The 25,515-nt window shown below is 45.8% G+C and overlaps 1 protein-coding gene across 1 annotated transcript in view; it reads right to left on the bottom strand.

Moving 5' to 3' along the window:
* The window catches only part of LOC121601225, a gene marked incomplete at its 3' end in the record, with an annotated part of 110,166 nt that overhangs the window by 53,756 nt on the left and 30,895 nt on the right, over positions 1-25,515 (bottom strand). Inside the window, exons 2-3 of the mRNA XM_041930037.1 lie at positions 24,399-24,981; positions 7,923-8,025 (exon numbers count right to left, since the gene is read on the bottom strand). Coding sequence (XP_041785971.1) covers positions 7,923-8,025; positions 24,399-24,981 — 686 coding nt within the window. The remainder of the gene's footprint in view (positions 1-7,922; positions 8,026-24,398; positions 24,982-25,515) is intronic.

Genomic DNA, 25,515 nt, shown 5'->3' with positions numbered 1-25,515 from the left:
GTAGTATGCCGTATGTCTACAAGTGGACAGAGTGTTAGCGACAAGGGCCCCCGGAAAGATGGTCATTGGGGCTCCGTGGCAGGAGAACCATTTGCACCCCCCCCCCCCCATGGCGACTACAATTTTAGGGCCTGTGACCGATGATCGTAGGGGTTCCATCGCCAATCCCCCCCCCCCCACCACGCCAGCAATTTAAGTATAATGTTCAATCTCTTAACAGCTGTATGCCAGTACCCCCTCCTCCCGGTCATCAGCTATCATTTACAGGGGTCTCAATTTGTCTTTCCGCCTTTCATGAACACCTTCCTTTCCGATGGATCATAACATTCCGGAAAAGCATACATTCGGCGACAGTTTTGCACACACACGCACACTCACACCCTTGCGCAGACGGCTCAGCATATCTGTGTAATCTACACCATACGAAAGCAAAAAAGCTTAGTGTAGCAAAGTTATGCTTAATGCTTAACACGTTAAGTTCGATGGCAGGCCCCAGGGACTGCCAGTGAACTTTCCAGTATACCGGTTTCACAATCAGCTTGCGTTCTAGATGCCGGGGGAACGGTAAGCTCATGAAATTCAGCGCCGGGCTGAATGTGTTAATGCGAATTAGGGTTCTGCGCGTTGCACAGCAAACCCTCTATCGTGCTAGCGATTCCTTAGTCATTTTTATATTGCAGCAATTGAACTCATTGCGCTTTTTTTGTTTGATTTGTGAAAATGCAACTTCATCGCCGCAATGTTTGTTAACGGCATTTTTAGGCGCCACAACAACTCGCAAGCATTGACCACACGCGAGAAAGAGATGGCGCTATGGAGGGAAAAAGCACGGACGACGGCTGACAGCGATTGGCCGTCTGACGCACCAACACATCCAAACCTTCGGCAGCGTGCTCAGGCGAGGGGTATGAGGCGGAGCCAGGGACGGCCCGCTGTGCAAAGCGACGGAAGGCGTTATGGCGTTCTGAGAATTTTATCATGCCTTCCTTTTCTCTCCAACGGCAAATTTGTCGAGCAGCTCGTCGAGCTACCCGTCCCTGGCTCCGCCTCATACCCCTCGCCTGAGCACGCTGCCGAAGGTTTGGATGTGTTGGTGCGTCAGACGGCCAATCGCTGTCAGCCGTCGTCCGTGCTTTTTCCCTCCATAGCGCCATCTCTTTCTCGCGTGTGGTCAATGCTTGCGAGTTGTTGTGGCGCCTAAAAATGCCGTTAACAAACATTGCGGCGATGAAGTTGCATTTTCACAAATCAAACAAAAAAAGCGCAATGAGTTCAATTGCTGCAATATAAAAATGACTAAGGAATCGCTAGCACGATAGAGGGTTTGCTGTGCAACGCGCAGAACCCTAATTCGCATTAACACATTCAGCCCGGCGCTGAATTTCATGAGCTTACCGTTCCCCCGGCATCTAGAACGCAAGCTGATTGTGAAACCGGTATACTGGAAAGTTCACTGGCAGTCCCTGGGGCCTGCCATCGAACTTAACGTGTTAAGCATTAAGCATAACTTTGCTACACTAAGCTTTTTTGCTTTCGTATGGTGTAGATTACACAGATATGCTGAGCCGTCTGCGCAAGGGTGTGAGTGTGCGTGTGTGTGCAAAACTGTCGCCGAATGTATGCTTTTCCGGAATGTTATGATCCATCGGAAAGGAAGGTGTTCATGAAAGGCGGAAAGACAAATTGAGACCCCTGTAAATGATAGCTGATGACCGGGAGGAGGGGGTACTGGCATACAGCTGTTAAGAGATTGAACATTATACTTAAATTGCTGGCGTGGTGGGGGGGGGGGGATTGGCGATGGAACCCCTACGATCATCGGTCACAGGCCCTAAAATTGTAGTCGCCATGGGGGGGGGGGGGGGGGGTGCAAATGGTTCTCCTGCCACGGAGCCCCAATGACCATCTTTCCGGGGGCCCTTGTCGCTAATACTCTGTCCACTTGTAGACATACGGCATACTACAGACTAGAGATCTTCGGTGACCGCCTAGTCCGCCTACCGTTAGATCCGCCGCTGGTTCATGACGGTGTTTTTTTTTTACTGTGGAGGTGCATCCTTCCCCCTGCCTGCTGCGTATGCACCGGGCAGGAGACAGTGTGGCAGTATGAAAGTTGCACACCGGATAGGAGCGGGCCCGCAGCACCGCCATCATTCCGCACATCTGCATGCCCGTCGTGGGTTCTAATCGCGTATGAACCGTCCGTCATAGCAAGGGATTAGTCACCGGCTCCGGCTACGTGGTACTCAAGTCCTGAAAAGGCCGGCATGATCGCGTTGGCTATTCTTCTTCTTCTTCTTTGGCGCAACAACCGCTGTCGGTCAAGGCCTGCCAGTACCCAATAGTAAAGTGAGCTTGGCTTTCAGTGACTTATTGTTACCATAGCAGGATAGTCAGTTCTGCGTATGGGAGCACGGTCTATTCGGGACTTGAACCCATGACGGGCATGTTGTTACGTCGTACGAGTTGACGACTGCACCACCAGACCGGCTCTACGACGACCGGGCGTTGGCTATTACGCCAATAATAATAATAATAATAATAATAATAATAATAATAATAAGAATAAAAAGAACTAAGCATAGCAGTCCACACTCGGGTAAGAGTTTGTCTTGACTTTGTTGCTGCCGGGCTACCGCTGTGACGAGACAAATACACGGAATGCACTCGACCAAAACATGAACCTACCGATCCGAACCCATTCCAAGGCATTGCCGGTCAACCGGCGTCATGATAACTACTCCAAACCAACAAGCCACCAGATTCTGGACGGACAGGTGCAGCACCATACGCGCACCGTAATAAACAAATCCAGAATCCTCTATGGATTCAATTCAAAATGTTGTTTCCACTTGCGTCCGCTAGCTGAATTAGAAATAAATGTGCAACAAATGACACGCACGTTTGCTTAAATCATGTGTCTTTTTAATACCCCCAATAGCAGAGCCGATCACAAAGATGCCAATGCCAATGGTTGTGTTGTCTCTCAGGTAGCGAGATCGAAAATGCATGGACTTTGTAGCCGCAGCGGATGAATATGTACCCATAAGAATCAAATAGTTTGGGGTATCCAAACGCACGCACACACACAAACACACAAACATGCGCGCGCAAACTCACACACACACACACACACGCACACATGCATGAACGCGCGGACGCCAGCACGCACGCACTCACGCACGCACACACACACGCACGCACGCACGCACACATGCACGTACCCGCGCACGCCAGCACGCACCCACGAAAGCTCGCGCACGAGCACGCGCCCCCGAAGTCGCGCACGCGATCACGCACCCTCCACCAAACCCTCCCCCCCCCCCTCCCGCACGAGCGAGTACGGCTACCTTATCGGTAGAACGGCTGGTTCAGCTATCTTGTAGCGCATCCTCATTCAAAGCGCCGGGCGGGTTGGGGGATCGCGACATGATAGAGTGAACGGTCACTTTCCCCGCGCTGTGTGCATGTGTGTGTCAAGACCCGAAAACTTGTGACAAATTTCGGCACATTTAAAAAAAAATTTTTTTTGCCACTATATATTGTGCTACATGATGCTTAGAAGGTCGTTGAAGCATCAAACATGTTCAAATTAAAAATATATTAGATTAGTGTTAGACGTTCTCCTATACTTGTTTTAAATAGGCTTCGTCACCCTCGATTGCCACGGGCATCGAATGGTCTCATCAGCAACGGCACGAAATAAAATAAACCATCAATACACCGATAACACTTTGAATCCCAATCCAGCTTCTCCCACAGCGTCTCAAGGCCACACACAAATTAATAAATGCTAACACCCACCAATAACAATACACAACCGCAATGCACATATGAGAATCAACGCATACACCACAAACACCCAATCAGCTGGCGGCAGGAAGGCACGGGCAGAAGCGCAAGTAAGGCAAGGCAGGGTGAGGGAGGTAGAAGCAGCGGACGAAAAAATGGGCGCCAATATTTTTAAATTTTTTGGCCGTTTTTTTTTTGCTCCACCGCCACAAATAGTTCGTCCATTTCGCCAACAGATGGCGCTAAACTAGCTCGACCCAGCGCAGGAATCGCTGAAGTCCAGCGCGGGAGACCAGCCAAAATCTGCGCTGGCCAGCGCAGATTTTGGTATATTTCCTGCGCTGGAAACTGCTCGAATTTGCGCAGCGGGGGGTAGCTCGACGAGCTGCTCGACAAATTTGCCGTTGGAGAGAAAAGGAAGGCATGATAAAATTCTCAGAACGCCATAACGCCTTCCGTCGCTTTGCACAGCGGGTTGCTACATGATGCTTAGAAGGTCGTTGAAGCGTCAAACATGTTAAAATTAAAAATATATTAGATTAGTGTTAGACGTTCTCCTACGCTTGTTTTAAATAGGCTTCGTCACCCTCGATTGCCACGGGCATCGAATGGTCTCATCAGCAGCGGCACGAAATAAAATAAACCATCAATACACCGATAACACTTTAAATCCCAATCCAGCTTCTCCCACAGCGTCTCAAGGTCACACACAAATTAATAAATGCTAACACCCACCAATAACAATACACAACCGCAATGCACATATATGAATCAACGCATACATCACAAACACCCAATCAGCTGGCGGCGGAAGGCACGGGTAGAAGCGCAAGTAAGGCAAGGCAGGGTGAGGGAGGGAGAAGAAGCGGACGAGAAAATGGGCGCCAATATTTTTAAATTTTTTTACCGTTTTTTTGCTCCACCGCCATAAATAGTTCGTCCATTTCGCCAACAGATGGCGCTAAACTTGCTCGACCCAGCGCGGGAATCGCTGAAGTCCAGCGCGGGAGACTAGGCCGAATCTGCCCGCTGCGCAAATTCGAGCAGTTTCCAGCGCAGGAAATGTTCCAAAATCTGCGCTGGCCAGCGCAGATTTTGGCTGGTCTCCCGCGCTGGACTTCAGCGATTCCTGCGCAGGCCTGCGCAGGGTTAGCGCCATCTGTTGGCGAAATGGATGAACTATTTATGGCGGCGGAGCAAAAAAAACGGTCAAAAAATTTAAAATATTTGGCGCCCTTTTTTTCGTCCGCTTCTTCTCCCTCCCTCACCCTGCCTTGCCTTACTTATACTTGCGGCGCTTCTACCCTTGCCTTCCGCCGCCAGCTGATTGGGTGTTGTGGTGTATGCGTTGATTCATATATGTGCATTGCGGTTGTGTATTGTTATTGGTGGGTGTTAGCATTTATTAATTTGTGTGTGACCTTGAGACGCTGTGGGAGAAGCTGGTTTGGGATTTAAAGTGTTATCGGTGTATTGATGGTTTATTTTATTTCGTGCCGCTGCTGATGAGACCATTCGATGCCCATGCCGGTCGAGGGTGACGAAGCCTATTGAAAACAAGCGTAGGAGAACGTCTAACACTAATCTAATATTTTTTAATTTGATCATGTTTGATGCTTCAACGACCTTCTAAGCATCATGTAGCACAGTGTATAGTGGCAATATATATATTTTTTTAATGTGCCGAAATCTGTCTCGAGTTTTTGGGGTCTCACACACACACGCACACACACAGCGCGGGGAAAGCAACCGTCCGCTCTACCATGCCGCGATCCCCCACCCCACCCGGCGCTTTGGATGATGATGCGCTACAAGATAGCTGAACCAGCCTTTCTTCCGATAAGGTAGCCGTACTCGCTCGTGCGGGAGAGGGGGGGGGGGATTGGTGGTGGGTGCGCGCTCGCCTGCGCGCTTTCGTGGGTGCGTGCTTGCGTTCGCGCTTTCGTGGGTGTGCGCTCGCATGCGCGCGTACGTGCAAGTGTGCGTGCATGCGTGTGTGTGTTTGCGTGTGTGTGTGTGTGTGTGTGCGTGCGTGTGGAAACCCCAAAACGGTTTGATTCTGATGCGTACATTTTCATCCACTGCGACAACAAAGTCCGTGCATTTTTTATCTCGCTACCTGAGAGACAACACAATTCTGCTAGCGGATGCAAGTTGAAACAAAACTTGAATTGAATTCATACAAAAGAGGATTCTGGATTTGTTTATTACGGTGCGCGTATGGTGCTGCACCTGTCCGTCCAGAATCTGGCGGCTTGTTGGCTGGGCAAGCCGGTATCATGACGCCGAGCGACCGGCACTGCCTTGGAATGGGTTCGGCTCTGGAGGTTAATGTCCTTTGGTCGAGTGCATTCCGTGCATTTGTCGCGTCACATCGGTAGCCCGGCAGCATCAAAGACAAGCCAAACTCTTCCCCGGGCGTGGAATGTTATGCTAATTTCTTATTATTATTATTATTGTTGGCGTAATAGCCAGCGCGATCATGCCGGCCATTTTAGGACTTGAGTACCACGTAGCCGGTTTGTCAGCCCTTGCTATGACGGACGGTTCATACGCGATTAGAACCCACGACGGGCATGCAGATGTGCGGAATGATGGCGGTGCTGCGGGCCCGCTCCTATCCGGTGTGCAACTTTCATACTGCCACACTGTCTCCTGCCCGGTGCATACGCAGCAGGCAGGGGGAAGGATGCACCTCCACAGTAAAAAAAAACACCGTCATGAACCAGCGGTGGATCTAACGGTAGGCGGACTAGGCGGTCACCGAAGATCTCTAGTCTGTAGTATGCCGTATGTCTACAAGTGGACAGAGTGTTAGCGACAAGGGCCCCCGGAAAGATGGTCATTGGGGCTCCGTGGCAGGAGAACCATTTGCACCCCCCCCCCCCATGGCGACTACAATTTTAGGGCCTGTGACCGATGATCGTAGGGGTTCCATCGCCAATCCCCCCCCCCACCCCGCCAGCAATTTAAGTATAATGTTCAATCTCTTAACAGCTGCATGCCAGTACCCCCTCCTCCCGGTCATCAGCTATCATTTACAGGGGTCTCAATTTGTCTTTCCGCCTTTCATGAACACCTTCCTTTCCGATGGATCATAACATTCCGGAAAAGCATACATTCGGCGACAGTTTTGCACACACACGCACACTCACACCCTTGCGCAGACGGCTCAGCATATCTGTGTAATCTACACCATACGAAAGCAAAAAAGCTTAGTGTAGCAAAGTTATGCTTAATGCTTAACACGTTCAGTTCGATGGCAGGCCCCAGGGACTGCCAGTGAACTTTCCAGTATACCGGTTTCACAATCAGCTTGCGTTCTAGATGCCGGGGGAACGGTAAGCTCATGAAATTCAGCGCCGGGCTGAATGTGTTAATGCGAATTAGGGTTCTGCGCGTTGCACAGCAAACCCTCTATCGTGCTAGCGATTCCTTAGTCATTTTTATATTGCAGCAATTGAACTCATTGCGCTTTTTTTGTTTGATTTGTGAAAATGCAACTTCATCGCCGCAATGTTTGTTAACGGCATTTTTAGGCGCCACAACAACTCGCAAGCATTGACCACACGCGAGAAAGAGATGGCGCTATGGAGGGAAAAAGCACGGACGACGGCTGACAGCGATTGGCCGTCTGACGCACCAACACATCCAAACCTTCGGCAGCGTGCTCAGGCGAGGGGTATGAGGCGGAGCCAGGGACGGGTAGCTCGACGAGCTGCTCGACAAATTTGCCGTTGGAGAGAAAAGGAAGGCATGATAAAATTCTCAGAACGCCATAACGCCTTCCGTCGCTTTGCACAGCGGGTTTGCACAGCGGGCAGTTATAATTATAGCACCTCTAGAGCAGGTATAACAGTGCGATTTGTAGCATACTAAACACCTGAATTTTTACATTCTTGTTTTTGAAATAATCCACAAAATTTGAAATAGTGATTTTTTCGACCAATAACATCTCATAAAAAAATTATATATTCGTAATAAAGCTTATTTAAAACACCTTAAGATTTCGAGCAGATGATACTACTCGTAACCCTCGCAATATTTCACGGGTAATTTTTAACGTGAACACTGGTTAATACTAATAACAAAATTTATTTATTTAATTGAAAATCCCTGTAAAGACTTACCGTTTTGTCTTGCAGGAGGCTGATTCTACAACTTAAAAAAAGTGTATCACCGTTCTGCACTGTGATATTCGTGACATTATCAGTTTCAAAGTGAGGTCCGTACCTGTTTTTAGGAAAAGAACATAAGAAATGAAGTAGAATGTGTGATTATAACAATCAAAATTTAGGACTGCAATTGATATAACAATCCTCTGTTTAAACTTAATTTTAATGTATGTTTATTTTTATACAAAGTTTTTATCTATGAATATATTTTAATTTCTATATGAAACTATCTATACCCGCTGTGCAAAGCGACGGAAGGCGTTATGGCGTTCTGAGAATTTTATCATGCCTTCCTTTTCTCTCCAACGGCAAATTTGTCGAGCAGCTCGTCGAGCAACCCGTCCCTGGCTCCGCCTCATACCCTCGCCTGAGCACGCTGCCGAAGGTTTGGATGTGTTGGTGCGTCAGACGGCCAATCGCTGTCAGCCGTCGTCCGTGCTTTTTCCCTCCATAGCGCCATCTCTTTCTCGCGTGTGGTCAATGCTTGCGAGTTGTTGTGGCGCCTAAAAATGCCGTTAACAAACATTGCGGCGATGAAGTTGCATTTTCACAAATCAAACAAAAAAAGCGCAATGAGTTCAATTGCTGCAATATAAAAATGACTAAGGAATCGCTAGCACGATAGAGGGTTTGCTGTGCAACGCGCAGAACCCTAATTCGCATTAACACATTCAGCCCGGCGCTGAATTTCATGAGCTTACCGTTCCCCCGGCATCTAGAACGCAAGCTGATTGTGAAACCGGTATACTGGAAAGTTCACTGGCAGTCCCTGGGGCCTGCCATCGAACTTAACGTGTTAAGCATTAAGCATAACTTTGCTACACTAAGCTTTTTTGCTTTCGTATGGTGTAGATTACACAGATATGCTGAGCCGTCTGCGCAAGGGTGTGAGTGTGCGTGTGTGTGCAAAACTGTCGCCGAATGTATGCTTTTCCGGAATGTTATGATCCATCGGAAAGGAAGGTGTTCATGAAAGGCGGAAAGACAAATTGAGACCCCTGTAAATGATAGCTGATGACCGGGAGGAGGGGGTACTGGCATGCAGCTGTTAAGAGATTGAACATTATACTTAAATTGCTGGCGGGGTGGGGGGGGGGATTGGCGATGGAACCCCTACGATCATCGGTCACAGGCCCTAAAATTGTAGTCGCCATGGGGGGGGGGGGTGCAAATGGTTCTCCTGCCACGGAGCCCCAATGACCATCTTTCGGGGGCCCTTGTCGCTAACACTCTGTCCACTTGTAGACATACGGCATACTACAGACTAGAGATCTTCGGTGACCGCCTAGTCCGCCTACCGTTAGATCCGCCGCTGGTTCATGACGGTGTTTTTTTTTTTACTGTGGAGGTGCATCCTTCCCCCTGCCTGCTGCGTATGCACCGGGCAGGAGACAGTGTGGCAGTATGAAAGTTGCACACCGGATAGGAGCGGGCCCGCAGCACCGCCATCATTCCGCACATCTGCATGCCCGTCGTGGGTTCTAATCGCGTATGAACCGTCCGTCATAGCAAGGGATTAGTCACCGGCTCCGGCTACGTGGTACTCAAGTCCTGAAAAGGCCGGCATGATCGCGTTGGCTATTCTTCTTCTTTTCTTTGGCGCAACAACCGCTGTCGGTCAAGGCCTGCCAGTACCCAATAGTAAAGTGAGCTTGGCTTTCAGTGACTTATTGTTACCATAGCAGGATAGTCAGTTCTGCGTATGGGAGCACGGTCTATTCGGGACTTGAACCCATGACGGGCATGTTGTTACGTCGTACGAGTTGACGACTGCACCACCAGACCGGCTCTACGACGACCGGGCGTTGGCTATTACGCCAATAATAATAATAATAATAATAATAATAATAATAATAAGAATAAAAAGAACTAAGCATAGCAGTCCACACTCGGGTAAGAGTTTGTCTTGACTTTGTTGCTGCCGGGCTACCGCTGTGACGAGACAAATACACGGAATGCACTCGACCAAAACATGAACCTACCGATCCGAACCCATTCCAAGGCATTGCCGGTCAACCGGCGTCATGATAACTACTCCAAACCAACAAGCCACCAGATTCTGGACGGACAGGTGCAGCACCATACGCGCACCGTAATAAACAAATCCAGAATCCTCTATGGATTCAATTCAAAATGTTGTTTCCACTTGCGTCCGCTAGCTGAATTAGAAATAAATGTGCAACAAATGACACGCACGTTTGCTTAAATCATGTGTCTTTTTAATACCCCCAATAGCAGAGCCGATCACAAAGATGCCAATGCCAATGGTTGTGTTGTCTCTCAGGTAGCGAGATCGAAAATGCATGGACTTTGTAGCCGCAGCGGATGAATATGTACCCATAAGAATCAAATAGTTTTGGGGTATCCAAACGCACGCACACACACAAACACACAAACATGCGCGCGCAAACTCTCACACACACACACACACGCACACATGCATGAACGCGCGGACGCCAGCACGCACGCACTCACGCACGCACACACACACGCACGCACGCACGCACACATGCACGTACGCGCGCACGCCAGCACGCACCCACGAAAGCTCGCGCACGAGCACGCGCCCCCGAAGTCGCGCACGCGATCACGCACCCTCCACCAAACCCTCCCCCCCTCCCGCACGAGCGAGTACGGCTACCTTATCGGTAGAACGGCTGGTTCAGCTATCTTGTAGCGCATCCTCATTCAAAGCGCCGGGCGGGTTGGGGGATCGCGACATGATAGAGTGAACGGTCACTTTCCCCGCGCTGTGTGCATGTGTGTGTCAAGACCCGAAAACTTGTGACAAATTTCGGCACATTTAAAAAAAAATATTTTTTTGCCACTATATATTGTGCTACATGATGCTTAGAAGGTCGTTGAAGCATCAAACATGTTCAAATTAAAAATATATTAGATTAGTGTTAGACGTTCTCCTATACTTGTTTTAAATAGGCTTCGTCACCCTCGATTGCCACGGGCATCGAATGGTCTCATCAGCAACGGCACGAAATAAAATAAACCATCAATACACCGATAACACTTTGAATCCCAATCCAGCTTCTCCCACAGCGTCTCAAGGCCACACACAAATTAATAAATGCTAACACCCACCAATAACAATACACAACCGCAATGCACATATGAGAATCAACGCATACACCACAAACACCCAATCAGCTGGCGGCAGGAAGGCACGGGCAGAAGCGCAAGTAAGGCAAGGCAGGGTGAGGGAGGTAGAAGCAGCGGACGAAAAAATGGGCGCCAATATTTTTAAATTTTTTGACCGTTTTTTTTTGCTCCACCGCCACAAATAGTTCGTCCATTTCGCCAACAGATGGCGCTAAACTAGCTCGACCCAGCGCAGGAATCGCTGAAGTCCAGCGCGGGAGACCAGCCAAAATCTGCGCTGGCCAGCGCAGATTTTGGTATATTTCCTGCGCTGGAAACTGCTCGAATTTGCGCAGCGGGTATATAAGCTATTCAATTCAATTTGAGTATGGCGTGTATCGGGGATAACCTCCCGCTGCGCAAATTCGAGCAGTTTCCAGCGCAGGAAATATACCAAAATCTGCGCTGGCCAGCGCAGATTTGGCCTAGTCTCCCGCGCTGGACTTCAGCGATTCCCGCGCTGGGTCGAGCAAGTTTAGCGCCATCTGTTGGCGAAATGGACGAACTATTTATGGCGGTGGAGCAAAAAAAACGGTAAAAAAATTTAAAAATATTGCCGCCCATTTTCTCGTCCGCTTCTTCTCCCTCCCTCACCCTGCCTTGCCTTACTTGCGCTTCTACCCGTGCCTTCCGCCGCCAGCTGATTGGGTGTTTGTGATGTATGCGTTGATTCATATATGTGCATTGCGGTTGTGTATTGTTATTGGTGGGTGTTAGCATTTATTAATTTGTGTGTGACCTTGAGACGCTGTGGGAGAAGCTGGATTGGGATTTAAAGTGTTATCGGTGTATTGATGGTTTATTTTATTTCGTGCCGCTGCTGATGAGACCATTCGATGCCCGTGGCAATCGAGGGTGACGAAGCCTATTTAAAACAAGCGTAGGAGAACGTCTAACACTAATCTAATATATTTTTAATTTGAACATGTTTGACGCTTCAACGACCTTCTAAGCATCATGTAGCAATGTATAGTGGCAATATTTTTTTTTTATGTGCCGAAATCTGTCTCGAGTTTTCGGGTCTCGACACACACACGCACACACACAAAGCGCGGGGAAAGTGACCGTTCACTCTATCATGCCGCGATCCCCCACCCTGCCCGACGCTGTGGATGAGGATGCGATACAAGAAAGCTGAACCAGCCGTTCTACCGATACGGTAGCCGTAATCGATCATGCAGGGGGGGGGGGTCTGGTGGGGGGGGGGAGTGCGTGCTTGCGTTCGCGCTTTCGTGGGTGCGTGCTTGCGTTTGCGCTTTCGCGGGTGCCTGCCCGCGTACACGCGTACGTGCATGTGTGCGTGTGTGTGTGCGTGCGTGCGTGCTCGCGTGCGTGTGTGTGTGTTTTTGTGTGAGTGTGTGTGCGTGCGTGTGGAAACCCCAAAACTATTTGATTCTGATGCGTACATTTTCATCCGCTGCGGCTACAAAGTCCATGCATTTTCGATTTCGCTACCTGAGAGACAACACAACTATCGGATTGGCACCACGATCTTTGCGATCGGTTCTGCTGTTGGGGGTGTTAAACAGGCACACGATCGAAGCAAACGTGCATGTGATATGTAGCAAATTTCTTTCGCGCATATGGTGCTGCACCTGCCCGTCCGGAATCTGGCGGCTTGTTGGTTTGGAGAAGTTATCATGACGCTGATTGACCGGCAATGCCTTGGAATGGGTTCGGATCGGTAGGTTCATGTTTTAGTCGAGTGAATTCCGTGCATTTGTCGCGCCACAGCGGTAGACCCGGCAGCACCAAAGTCAAAACAAAAACCTTCCCCGAGTGTGGACTGCTATGCTAAGTTCTTCTTCTTCTTATTATTATTATTATTATTATTGGCGTAATAGTCTACGCGATCATGCCGGCCTTTTCAGGACTTGAGTAGCACGTAGCCGGATAGTTAGCCCTTGCTACGGCGGACGTTTCATACGCGGTTAGAACCCACGACGGGCATGCAGATGTGCGGAATGACAGCGGTGCCGCGGGACCGCTCCTATCCAGCGGGTAACTTGCATACTGCCACACTGTCTCCTGCTCGATGCATACGCTGCAGACAGGGGGAAGGATGCACCTCCACGATAGAAAAAAACACCGTCATGAACCAGCGGTGGACCTAACGGTAGGCGGACTAGGCGGTCGCCGAAGATTTCTAGTCTGTAGTATGCCGTATGTCTACAAGTGGACAGATTATTAGCGACAAGGGCCCCCGGAAAGATGTTCGTTAGGGCTCTGTGGCTGGAGAACCATTTGCACCTCCCCCCCCCCCCCCCCCATGGCGACAACAACTTTAGGGCCTGTGACCGATGATCGTAGGGGTCCCATGGCCACCCCCCCCCCCCCATTCGATGGCAATTTAAGTATACTGTCCAATCTTCCTTCTTCCTGTGTCAGTACCCCCTCCTCAGGGGCCTCAATTCGTCTTTCCGCCTTTCATGAACACCTTCCTTTCTTTGACCGATGGATCATAACATTCCGGAAGAAATTACATTTGACGACAGTTTTGCATACACACGCACACTCACAACCATGCGCAGGATGCTTAACATATCTATGTAATCCACAACAAACGAAATCAACAGCTTAGTGTTATGCTTAATGCTTAGCACGTTCAGTTCGATGGCAGGCCCCAGGGACTACCAGTGGACTTTCCAGTATGCCGGTTTCACAATCAGCTTGCGTTCTTGATGCTGGTGGAACGGAAGTTAATGAAAATCAGCGCCGGGCTGAACGTGTCAATGCGAATTAGGGTTCTGCGCGTGAGCTGGCGTTTCCTTGGTCATTTTTACATTGCAGCAATTGAACTTATTGCGCGTTTTTGGTTTGATTTGTGAAAATGCAACTTCATCGCCGCAATGTTTGTTAACGGCATTTTTAGGCGCCACAACAGCTCGCGAGCATTGACCACACGCGAGAAAGAGATAGCGCTATGGAGGGAAAAAGCACGGACGACGGCTGACAGCGATTGGCCGTCTGACGCACCAACACATCCAAACCTTCGGCAGCGCGCTCAGGCGAGGGGAATGAGGCGGAGCCAGGGACGGGCAGCTCGACGAGCTGCTCGACAAATTTGCCGTTGGAGAGAAAAGGAAGGCATGATAAAATTCTCCGAACGCCTTGATTTCTTCCGTCGCTTTGCGCAGCGGGCTGTTTGTATAGATATTTAGATATATGCATATATTATATGTTATATGTATATGTATACGCGTTCGAAACCTAGTATTACCAAATTGAAAAGAGTTTACGAGTTCGAATTGTATGTACAAAGTTGACAATCGTTTAACCTGGTCGAAAAATAGTGTTACGATAATGAGCTAGCTTGAGATACCCTGTAACTCCAAATTCTTTAGTTGAGAAAAATGTCTGTATGCGTGAAGATATTTATTTTTCTTCCCCGTTAAACATTGCGAGGGTTGCGAGTTGTATCATCTTCTCAAAATCTTGAGGTGTTTGAAATAATTTTAAATTTTAATTCATATTTTTTTAAGAGGTGTAATGGTTGAAAAGATCACTGTTTCTATTTTGTGTGTTATTCACAATAAAATGTCAAAATTCAGGTGTTTATTATGCTACCATTTCCACTGTTATACCTGCTCTCCGCCCGTCAAACATTGCGAGGGTTGCGAGTCGTACCATCTGCTCGAAATCTTACGGCATATTTAATAATATTTATTTTTTATTCATAAATTTTTTTTGCTATTATTCGTTGAAAAGATCACAACTGAACTGAAACTTTGTACTGAAAATTTGCGAACTGAAAAGTTTGTAGGCCCCTGACTTAGAGGAATGTTGCAAATCGGTAGGTGAATGTGCCATGCAAGCTGTTGAAGTTTGCAATCATATAGGGGAGAGTTGCAATCGACCAGGGGAATTTTGCTAGCGTACTGTGGAGCTGTTATCAGATTGTGGGTGCCGATGTAAAAAGCTTCGAATTGATTATAATATTATAATAACGGGAAGCGGGATAATATTAATTATAACGGGAAGATATTCCTTGAACCACCTTCTCCAGAAACTATCCAATAAATGTTGTGCCTGCTTCCAACTGCTTCTCAATGTGCTTTTGATATCATTAGGGTGTACGTCTATCTGTTTAATGCATGATGAGCTCCCCAACAAAAAGTGATTTGGAGTCAGCGCTTCGTGGTCTGTTGACTCAAGAGGAATATAAGTAAGAGGTCTAGTGTTGATCATTGATTCTGCTTCTAGTATTATCGTTTCTAAAGTTTCGTCGTCGGGTTTTCTAGGTGAGTCTATAACTGTGCCTATTGCCGATTTCACGGACCTAACCATTCTTTTCCACGCTCCTCCCATGTGAGGTGCACCCGGTGGATTAAAGATCCACCGCGTGTTTGCTTTGGTGATAGCGGATGATAATTCTTTGTAGCGTTGCCTCTTTTCCAAATACAGCTGTCTACTAACACCTTGAAAGTTTGTACCATTATCGCTGAAGATTTCAGCTGGTGCTCCCCTTCGCGCCACAAATCTTCGCACTGCCATTACACACGGTTCTGTCGATAAGCTATGTACTACTTCCATATGAATGGCTCTTATAATTAGATAGGTAAAAAGAGCGATCCAGCGTTTTGCGTTGCTACGACCTAGTTTTACGTAAACCGGATCAAAATATTCGATTCCTTCGTATGTAAAATGCCGACCAAAAAGTGTAACTCTTTCTTTATGCAATGGTGTCATGGGGGGTGTGCATGATATAGCGTGTTTTATCCTACAAAATATGCATTCGCAAAGTACACGTGCTATCAGCTCCCGCAGTTTCGGCACATAGTATTGATTTCGTAATTCGTTCACAACTGTCTCTCGATTGCCATGCTTGTATCTTCTGTGGAATTGGTCTACTAGTAAGAACGTTATTCGGGTTCATAACACCATGTTCATCCTAAAAAGGATACAATTTATATATCGTACTAGATCTTGGTATCTGCTTGAAACTGAGCATTTGTTTGATCTCCGCCTCGTAGTGTTCTTTTTGTGCCCATATACAAAGAGTTATCTCCGCCTTGGCATATTGTTCTTGACTAAGTGCCTCTTCACAGTTTGTATTACCTTGACATTTATGCTTCATGTATTTTATAAGCCAATGTATTCGTGCTATACTTCCTACAACCTTCTTCCATCGTGAGAATCGTTCAATCGCTACCATTTGTTGCTGTTCTGCATGGATGTTAACTCCTCTTAGCTCGTTGTTTGTTGTATATAGTTCTAACTTCTGTGCTGGCCAACATTCTTCTGTTTATTTTAAAAATGACGGTCATTTGAATCATGGTGAATTTTCATCGAAACTAGGCTCTTTGCTCCATTTGGTCGCTAAATCTGCCACATTTAACTTGGACTCCACTTTTCGCCATTCACTTACATCGGTTGAAGTAAGTATTTCAGCAACTCGAAAGCCTACGAACTGTTGGTATCTTCTATGGTCGGATCTTAACCAGGCTAAAACTATTTCAGAATCGATCCATAGCACACGACGTCTGACTTTCAACCGGTGATTCGCTTCTGGGTTGTTCAGAAGTCGTACGCCAATCTAGAAGTACCACGCCTTGAAGTTCCAACCGCGGCACGGACATCAACTTTAAAGCTGCTACTTTCGCCTTTGCTACGACAAGTGCAATCTTGGGTTCGTCTCCAGTAACCACTCGGAAATATGCAACAGCTGCATATGCGGATTTGCTGGCATCTACAAATATATGAACTTCTAGATTGTTATAGCTTTCGTAGTTACCTCCATTAAAGTAGCACCGTGGAATATTTAATTCCGATAATCGGGGTAACATGTCGATCCAACGCCTCCACTGTTGGTTTTCACTTTCGTGTATCGTTTCATCCCAGTCAATTCCAGCAACCCATATTTCTTGCAGCAGTATTCGTCCATGTATAACAAAAAAAAACAGCCTCAGAGGATCGAACAAGTAAATTACAATTCTCAATACCTTTCTCTTTGTGGGGATATGTGTTTTCAGCAATATACTCTCCATTTCCGGCCTCATTACAAACGAGTAAGTTCAAACGTCTTTGTCCGGTTTCCACTTCATACCCAGTACAGATTCTACTCCTTTGTAGACTTCTATAACCTTATCTATGTCCATTGCCTCTTGACTCACACCTTCCACTATTGCCTGATTATTCGATAAAAAGCGACATATTTCGAATTCTCCCTCTGCATGGATTCTTTTCACCTCCAGTCCTACATCAATAGCTTCTTCCACCGTCGCAAAACTATCGAGGTAATCGTACACATAGTGGAAATCTAATATGGCGGTCAGCGTGCGCTTAAAATCGTTACCTATTTCCCATGCCTTACGATTTTTAATATATTGCGCTGAAGTTTGAGAACAGGCTGCTCCAAACATAGCCTCATCCAGTACGTATACAGAAACGTCTTCTGTTGGATTTTCTCTCCATAAAAAACGCTGGTAATGCCGTTTAGCAGGCCGAATTAGTTATCGATGAAATATCGCTTAAATGTCTTCCGTTTAAGCATATGCTTATTTTCTAATGTTGTATAGTACGGATATCAGCGAATTCGAAAGGTCGGGGCCTTTTAAAAGCGCAGCATTCAGCGATACTCCATGTTAAGCAGTTGCTGCATCCCAAAAAATTCTCACTTTGCTCGGTTTTCTCGGATTGATCACTAATCCTAGCGGCAAATACCAATTTTCGTCGATTTTCGTGTCTTGTAACTCATTAGTTGTAGCTTGGTGAGCATATTATTCCTCTACATATTCCCTTAACAAACTGCGAACTCCCTAATATAACGTTTGGTCCTTTTGTAATCGTCTCTCCAGTCCAAGCAACCTTTTATAAGCCATTTCGTAGCTTGGTGGAAATTTTGGTTCATCGGTCTTCCACAATAGTCCGGTCTCGAACCGCTTTCCTATTAAGATAGTAGTACTATCTAAAAGTGTTCGAGCTCTTTTAACTTCTTCTGCCTCAATTATTACTGTTGGGGGTGTATTGTTCACTTTATCATGAATAATTAAGTCTTCCACTAGTTGCGTTAAGTCGTCGGAACCTTCTTCATTATGGTACATACCCTATGACACCTAGTCCTGGTAATTATTGTGTACGACCATATATTCCCCAGCCTAGTTTACATTTCGATGCTATTGGTTCATTCCAAGTCTCTTCCAGTGACCGTTTTAACATCAACTATCAACATCAACAGATGATTCATGGAGCACCCGAACATACCGAGATCTTCTTCTTTACGTTTCTTTAATTTAAAATCTGCCCATTTCAATTGGTACTCTGTAGGAAGCTTGTGCACTACATCGTGAAGCAATGTGGGGTTATTAAGGTGATTTTTCATTCTTGCTGCCTCGATATGCAGTACCAAATCATTGACTACGCTTCCGAACCTAAGTAGACTCTGTAGGTCATCCCTTCTTGGAGAAGGTGTCATCCTTCACCTCCAAGAGGTTAATCACGCAAGGAACATTTTCAGGTATCAACAAGCGGCCTTGAACTAATTCTAGAGCTTGCCCTTTTAAACACCGTTGCAGCCTAGTAAGGTTTTCGTCTAATTGAAAACCGCATGTTTTGGTGGTTCTTTCGCAGCCGGCATACCATATAGCCCATTCTTTGGGGTCACCCGAAAACATCGGCAAATTCTTCCCGATTATAGTCGCGCTGCTATCTGTTTGTTTGTTGGTTCACTTTCTTCGTTAACGTGATAGGCTTGTTACTTTTTCTAGACGTATCATCAAACCATTCTTCTACTTTACTTTTTGTCGTCATAGATGGCACACTGTCTTTACTCAACCCATTTCTTCCGTTTCTAGTAGTACGCAATTCATCCAACTCTCTCTTGCTTCTCTTTCTCCGCACGTAAACGCTTACTCAATTGAAACTTAAGCAACGCAATCTCATTTAACAGTAATTTCTCTTGTAATTCTTCTTCTTCGTCATCTCCCCTGCGTACTGTCTCGTTACGTTTCGATTGCGTATCATCATCAGGCCGTCGAACTGCTGCACTACAATCGATCGACCGATCGTCGATTACCTCCAGCCGCTCCGTTCCATCACTACGCATCGACCGCGCATCGGCTCACCTGTTGCACGAACTATCGACCGTCCGCCGATTTCCTCTCGCCGCTCCGCCACGCCGCTCGATCGACCGCCCGTCGATTACCGCTAGCCGCTCCTCTACACTACTTGTCGCTAACAGCTTCTCGTCCTTGTATCACTTCTTCGTCACACCAGTACTACTCGCCACAGCGGATTTAGAAACGCTTTGCTCCTCTTTCAGAGAGCGCTTATCATCATCGCAAGATCGTTTCTTTGTTGACCGCGTGGCGCTCCTACTCTTAAGCCCTCCTTTAACGCTTCCGCCGACCTGCTCTGCGTGATTTGCAACTTCCATCGAATCAGACGTGTTCTTCGCTCCAGAACTGCACTTTTCACACATCCACGGGTTGTGCTTAATTTCATCGTCAACTCCTGCTTACCCATAATGCTGTCACTCTCCACACTTGTCACATGACACCATATCATCCGCTTCGTCTGAGCAATTGCAAGCAACGCAGTTCATCTTTCCCACTTCTTGATGATGATCAAATTTTAAAGAAATTTGTAGAGATGGAAAACTTGTAACACCTTTATATTATCACACTTTTTTATTGGCGACGCTTTAAGATTTGATGCTGCCCACGTTGCTCTTTCCTATCTCCAAATCGTCTCTTTTCCGGAAACTGCTCTTTTCCTTTCTTCACTCGGTCGGGCGATACAGCAGTGCGTTTTCTCTCCTTGGACTGCGTTATTTCGTGCACTGCGTTGCCCATTTCGCTTAGTGCCTTTAACTTGATTCGTTTCCTATTTCGCCTGACCGTTACCCAAATAACAGATCTATAGCAACAAAACTAAACTAAACTAAAACCACATAGAAACACCTCACGGAAACCAGAAGTTCATTTACGCCAAGCAAAATATAAAACAAAAACAACTAATTGCTATTAAAACAAAACAACGACCCAATTTGTAAGAAATTGTACCGAACCGATAATTTACGGATAAATAAAACCAATTTTGATCGCGGCAGATCAGATTCGTTCGGAGCTAAAAGTATTCGTAAGCTTCCTAAAACTTCACGTACCAACTTATTTCAAGAGTATATGTCACCCTACCAAAGGTAAGGCTTCTAAACTCCAACGTTTCAAATGCCGTGTTAAATCAGTTCACTTTGAACAGTTTCATAATATAAACGAGACTTTGATGAACATCTTCAATTAGTGGGAGATGTTTAACGTACACTACGTGAAAATGGGCTAGAACTACGCTTGGACAAATGCCAATTTGCATACAACGAGTTCCAGTTGTCAAACCAGTCCCTCAGGTGTATGTCCTAGTGATCGTTCCACCTCCACTCATGTCAGTAAAAACTTGGTTCGACACTGCTGGTAAGTTCGACACCTTGCCGTTTTTGTATTTAAAGAACTTTTTGAAGAATAAAAACTAGTACATATTATTTATGTCAACTGTTTCGAATATTTGAGTCACATATCACTGATCACAAACCAGTCAATTGTCAAAAAACAACATATAAACACATGGTGGAGCCGGTCTCATGGTACAGTCGTCAACTCGTACGACTTAACAACATGCCCGTCATGGGTTCAAGCCCCAAATAGACCGTGCCGCCATACGTAGGACTGACTATCCTGCTATGGGGGGAAATCAATAAGTCACTGAAAGCCAACCCCACAAGTGGGTTGGCAGGCCTTGACCGGCATCGGTTGTTGAGCCAAACAAGAAGAAGAAACACATGGTGGTTCTGATTGACAGCCGATGTAAGTTTTTACTTCTGGGACTTAAGGAATTGTGGCGTTATTTCAACAAAATTATAGTTTCCGTATTAACAGTATTGTTTTATAAACACTATTGATTAGTTCTATATCAAAGGGCGTAATTTTTATATTAAACTATATAATATAAAATGTCACTAAAACTTGTGCGGCCAATGGGGGTAAAATCGACACCCCACTTGGTAGTAGTGTAATGCTTATTTGTAGCATGTTAACTTTTTTATATCGTAATTTGGATTAGCCAAACAAATAGCAAATCAAAACAACGAGCTGTCATGATCAACTCGAACAGTTGTTAAAGGTTACCCCAGATGGCGCTGTCGAGAAAAATACGGACGGAAAGATGCGCCAAGATATGAGACAACCAGCTGATCATAAATAGGGCCAATTGGATAAAAGTTCGGCTAAGTTCACTAAGCGGGGCCAGGTAGGGTCAAGTAGCACAGCTGATTGAGGAACAGGGCGCCATCGCAAATCGCGGCAGTAGCAAAAGTTTAGCCAGAAAGGACAGACGATTTTTTAAACTGCGTTATAAATATAAACACACAAAGCCAGTTCTAAAAACGTCTATCATGCTACTCAAAATAAATACAGGGTGTTCGAGATAAATTTGACAGTTTCTGAGGGAATAGGAACGGAATTTTTATCAAATTTATGTTAAATATTAAAAAAAAAATCTACAAAGTTTAGCTTACCATGTTTGCCGCATTTTTTATTCGAAATACCCCCCCCCCCCTCCGCGTCGATGGCCGCCTGCACCCGCTTCCGAAACCGCGCGCAAGCCCGGACAACCATGTCAAAGCTTTCATTTGCAAACGGAGGAGGTGATTACCCGAGGTAATCAACTGCTTGGCATGTTGTTTCGGATAACAAGAGATTTCAAAGACCCAGTCTGCATCAAAGCATTATACTGCGGTATTATCCGCCCGGTACTCGAATACGCCTGTGTTGTCTGGAAGCCCTCAACCCAAAGACTTTCTGAGAGAATGGAATCGATACAGCGTCGCTTATCCCGATACGCAACACGCTTGTTACCTTGGCCACCTGGCAGTCAGTTACCACCTTATGAAACGCGACTTCAGCTTCTCGGACTGCAACCGATCCACATCAGACGCCGTACCGCGCAACAACTGTTTGTGGCTGGTTTACTGCAAAGTAACATCGACTGTTCATCCCTGCTCCAGCAGTTAAACTTTTACGCGCCTGCTGTTCAGCTTCGTTCTCGTCCGTTACTTGCCCTGAACCGTAGTCGAACTGGATATGGATCTAGAGACCCCCTCAACTCCATGATTAGGGTGTTTAATGAAGTTCGTCATTTGTTTGATTTTGGAACCTCAGTGCAATCCTTTAAAAACAGCATTAGAAACGAATTATTAAGATGATCTTTCTGCTTATCATAAACTAATATTAGACTTAAGAACATTCACACGGATCCATTGTTAACCATTGAACGAGTAATAAACAATTAAACAATTAAACAATGTCTCTGGGGATGGCCGCAAACACAGCCTTTATTCTGGCCACCAGCTCCGCTTTGGTATTGCAAGATGCCTTGTTGGTGTCCCACTCAACTGTGCCCCACACAAAGTAATCCATAGGATTAAGGTCAGGGGAGCTGGGTGGCCAAACGTCGGTGCTGGTGTATCGGTCGAAATTGGCAGTGAGCCATTGGCGTGTTTTTACGGCCGTATGGCATGGTGCAGAATCCTGCTGCCAAACGTACGGCCGCCCATTGGCCACCGTCTCAATCCACGGCTTCACCACGGTGGCCAGCGGGTGAATGTACCCGTCAGCATTCACCCGCAGGCCCTGGGGGAAGATGTGAGGCGGCATCACGTCTCCTTCCGACGAGACGCACCCGGGATGCGTCGCCCGCTGCTGCAATCCGGCCAGGAACGCGTCAGTCCGCACACAATCCGACCGCCTGCTATGATGTTTGCGAACAATAACACTATCCACGTCTTCACCACACTCCTCGAGCTGTACGCGTATTGTTTTTACAGTGTTCAGCGAACACATCGCCGCCTTCCGAATTCCGGCATTCGTATGGCCGGCACGAACCATCATAACACACGTTACGCGCTTGTACAATTCGGACGGGTTCTACATATTTACGGAGCTAGACATTTTTTTCACTTGTTCGCACAACTTTTAGCAATCGAATGACATATCAATCATTTCGATACGTCAACTCAACCCTGAGATATAAACCCAAAGGCCAGGTGTCAAATTTAGCCCGCAAAACCCTGGTTTAGGCTTATGAAAATTAATATTGTTATGGCTTTGACCGTTTTTTAGGTCAACTTTAGACCGGGTATGCTTAACTGAAGAAAAAAATAGTCGCTGGTTTGGAATCACATTGACCGATGTTCGACTTTTGGCTTTCGAGCTGGCAGAGACAAATAAAATTGAACACTTTTCGATATTGTAAAAAAAGAAGAAGATTACTGGAAGATGGCTGACAGGTTATTTTTTAAAGGAATCTTAACCAATCATTCCGTAAACCGGATGCTATCGCCGCAGCTTCTACTATATGGAGGCTGGTCCGATGCTATTTGTTATCAAATTTTTGTTCCAGCTTGTAACATCATTTTTTGTATATTTCAATAATGTTTTGTGTTAATTTTTCATCAAATTGGTACGAAATACTTTGTTGAACTTCAATGAAAACTACAGGCCATCAGAGTTTGTTATTGCAAAAGCTAAAACATATGTGTCGAAATCACCCCACAAGGTGTCGATTTTACCTCATCATAGTGTCGATCTTACCCGTACTGCAGTCGTGACTGAGTACTGAGTCGTGAAAATATTATCAAAATCAATCCAAGAACCGTAGTTTCTCGTAAGATGGTACATAATAAATCAAAAAAGCTTTCTTGAAGTCTACTAGTAAGTTTACATTTTCAAAAGTATTGCAATCAGGAGAAAACCTTAACGTGTCGAAACTACCCCCAGTTCCCCTACAGGATGTTTTTCTATCATATAGTTTTAAGGGCAATACCCAACGCTGGTACATTACTTATACGTTGGTCAAGCTGGAATTCCACCTCGTATTTTTTACCTCGTGTAGCCGCGCGGTGAAAGAGTTGCAGTAAATAACGCTCGCAAAACACGACGATTTAACGAGCATTGCATTTCCACAGCCAAAAATAAGCAACTGCAATAAAAACGCGTAATAAAAAGGAGAATTTTTCTTGAGCAATGAATAGGATCCAACCACTCTATATGTTCCAATTATTAAACAGTGGATTAAGATAAGTGTTTTTCAGAAAAAGTAATAATACAACCTAACAACGTAAGCTTTTGTCACTTTTGCTTTCCTGAGTTCACAAGCAAAAGGTGCTTTCTTGCAGTGCACAAACAATTTTGGCAATATTGACCATTTTTTCAGCATATTGTCGTTACCGTGCCCTCGCATTTTATGATAGAATAATCTTTATCACAATAACATAACAAATGCACTCACCTAGTATTGTAATATGTTGATTTGTAGTAAGGAGGATGATGGTCGAATACATAGTTTAAGATGGGTCCTGTGCTTTTCAGCAACATTCGAAGTTCACCTACTGGTTTCACTACCATGGATGGCGTGGTAGGATTAAGATTCATTGAATTAATTGTTCTATGACGTTGCAAACTAGAATATGTAACAGTTGCTATCGTATCGTCGAATGCAGTAGGGTGGAAATTGGGAATACTCTTGGGATTATTTCTCCTGTGTGCATCAACTATCGATTGTTGTATATCACTATTCTTCTGGGTCGTTGTAATTTGGTCGTTATATGAGCGAGTTGCATCCATCTTCACGGGTTTGCTGGCATCGACTTTATTATTATATCCCATAACAGCCAATCGGACGTCGGACATGGGATGTTGTATGGTTCGTTGGGTAGATACGTTGGGTAAAGATACATTGGAGGATTTCTCTAGTGATACTTCCACAGCCGTTGGTGATAAAACGGTGAGAACCGTGAGGCCAGTCTTAGGAGACGAGTTGCCATTGTTTGAAGTCGTGGCCATTGTCAACAATGTTGATGATAATTGAACAACTGCACCATGTAATAGACAAAAACAAGTGAAGAAAAAAGATTATTCTATAGTTAATAAAGGCAAGTAAGTAAATTAAGTTCTCAAGGCAAAAGTAATGACTTTCAATAATAGATAATGTTAAAACAAACCTTCTTTCTTTTGTTTATGTTTGGTTTTTTTACTAGTCAAAATACTATTAAAAACAAACATAAAAATGAGGAAGAATTTTGCCTTCAATGTTTTTATGTTAATGTAAATATTACTGTTATTATTATCATCAGAATTTTGTCACTTCTCAGCAATGCTGGGAACTTTTCACCTACCCCGGGCTATTCAAATGCCAAAGGGGGTTAGGCTCTGTGGATCCCATTCACCAGTTTTCTTAATGTTAATGAGTTTGCACCGGATGTTAGTTATGGTGATTCAGGAACCTTCTTACAGTACTAAATGTTCGAAGAATCACCGCCTTTTGAATCCTGGGTAGTTCCCTCTGCAGTTCGAGCTCATCCAGGGAACGTAAGATGGCCATAGGGACAAATCCGGTCGCCGAGATG

Source organism: Anopheles merus, unplaced genomic scaffold (genome assembly GCF_017562075.2).
Source record: "Anopheles merus strain MAF unplaced genomic scaffold, AmerM5.1 LNR4000042, whole genome shotgun sequence".
Taxonomy (NCBI): Eukaryota; Metazoa; Arthropoda; class Insecta; order Diptera; family Culicidae; genus Anopheles; species Anopheles merus.
This window is presented reverse-complemented; position numbering and strand designations above follow the sequence as displayed.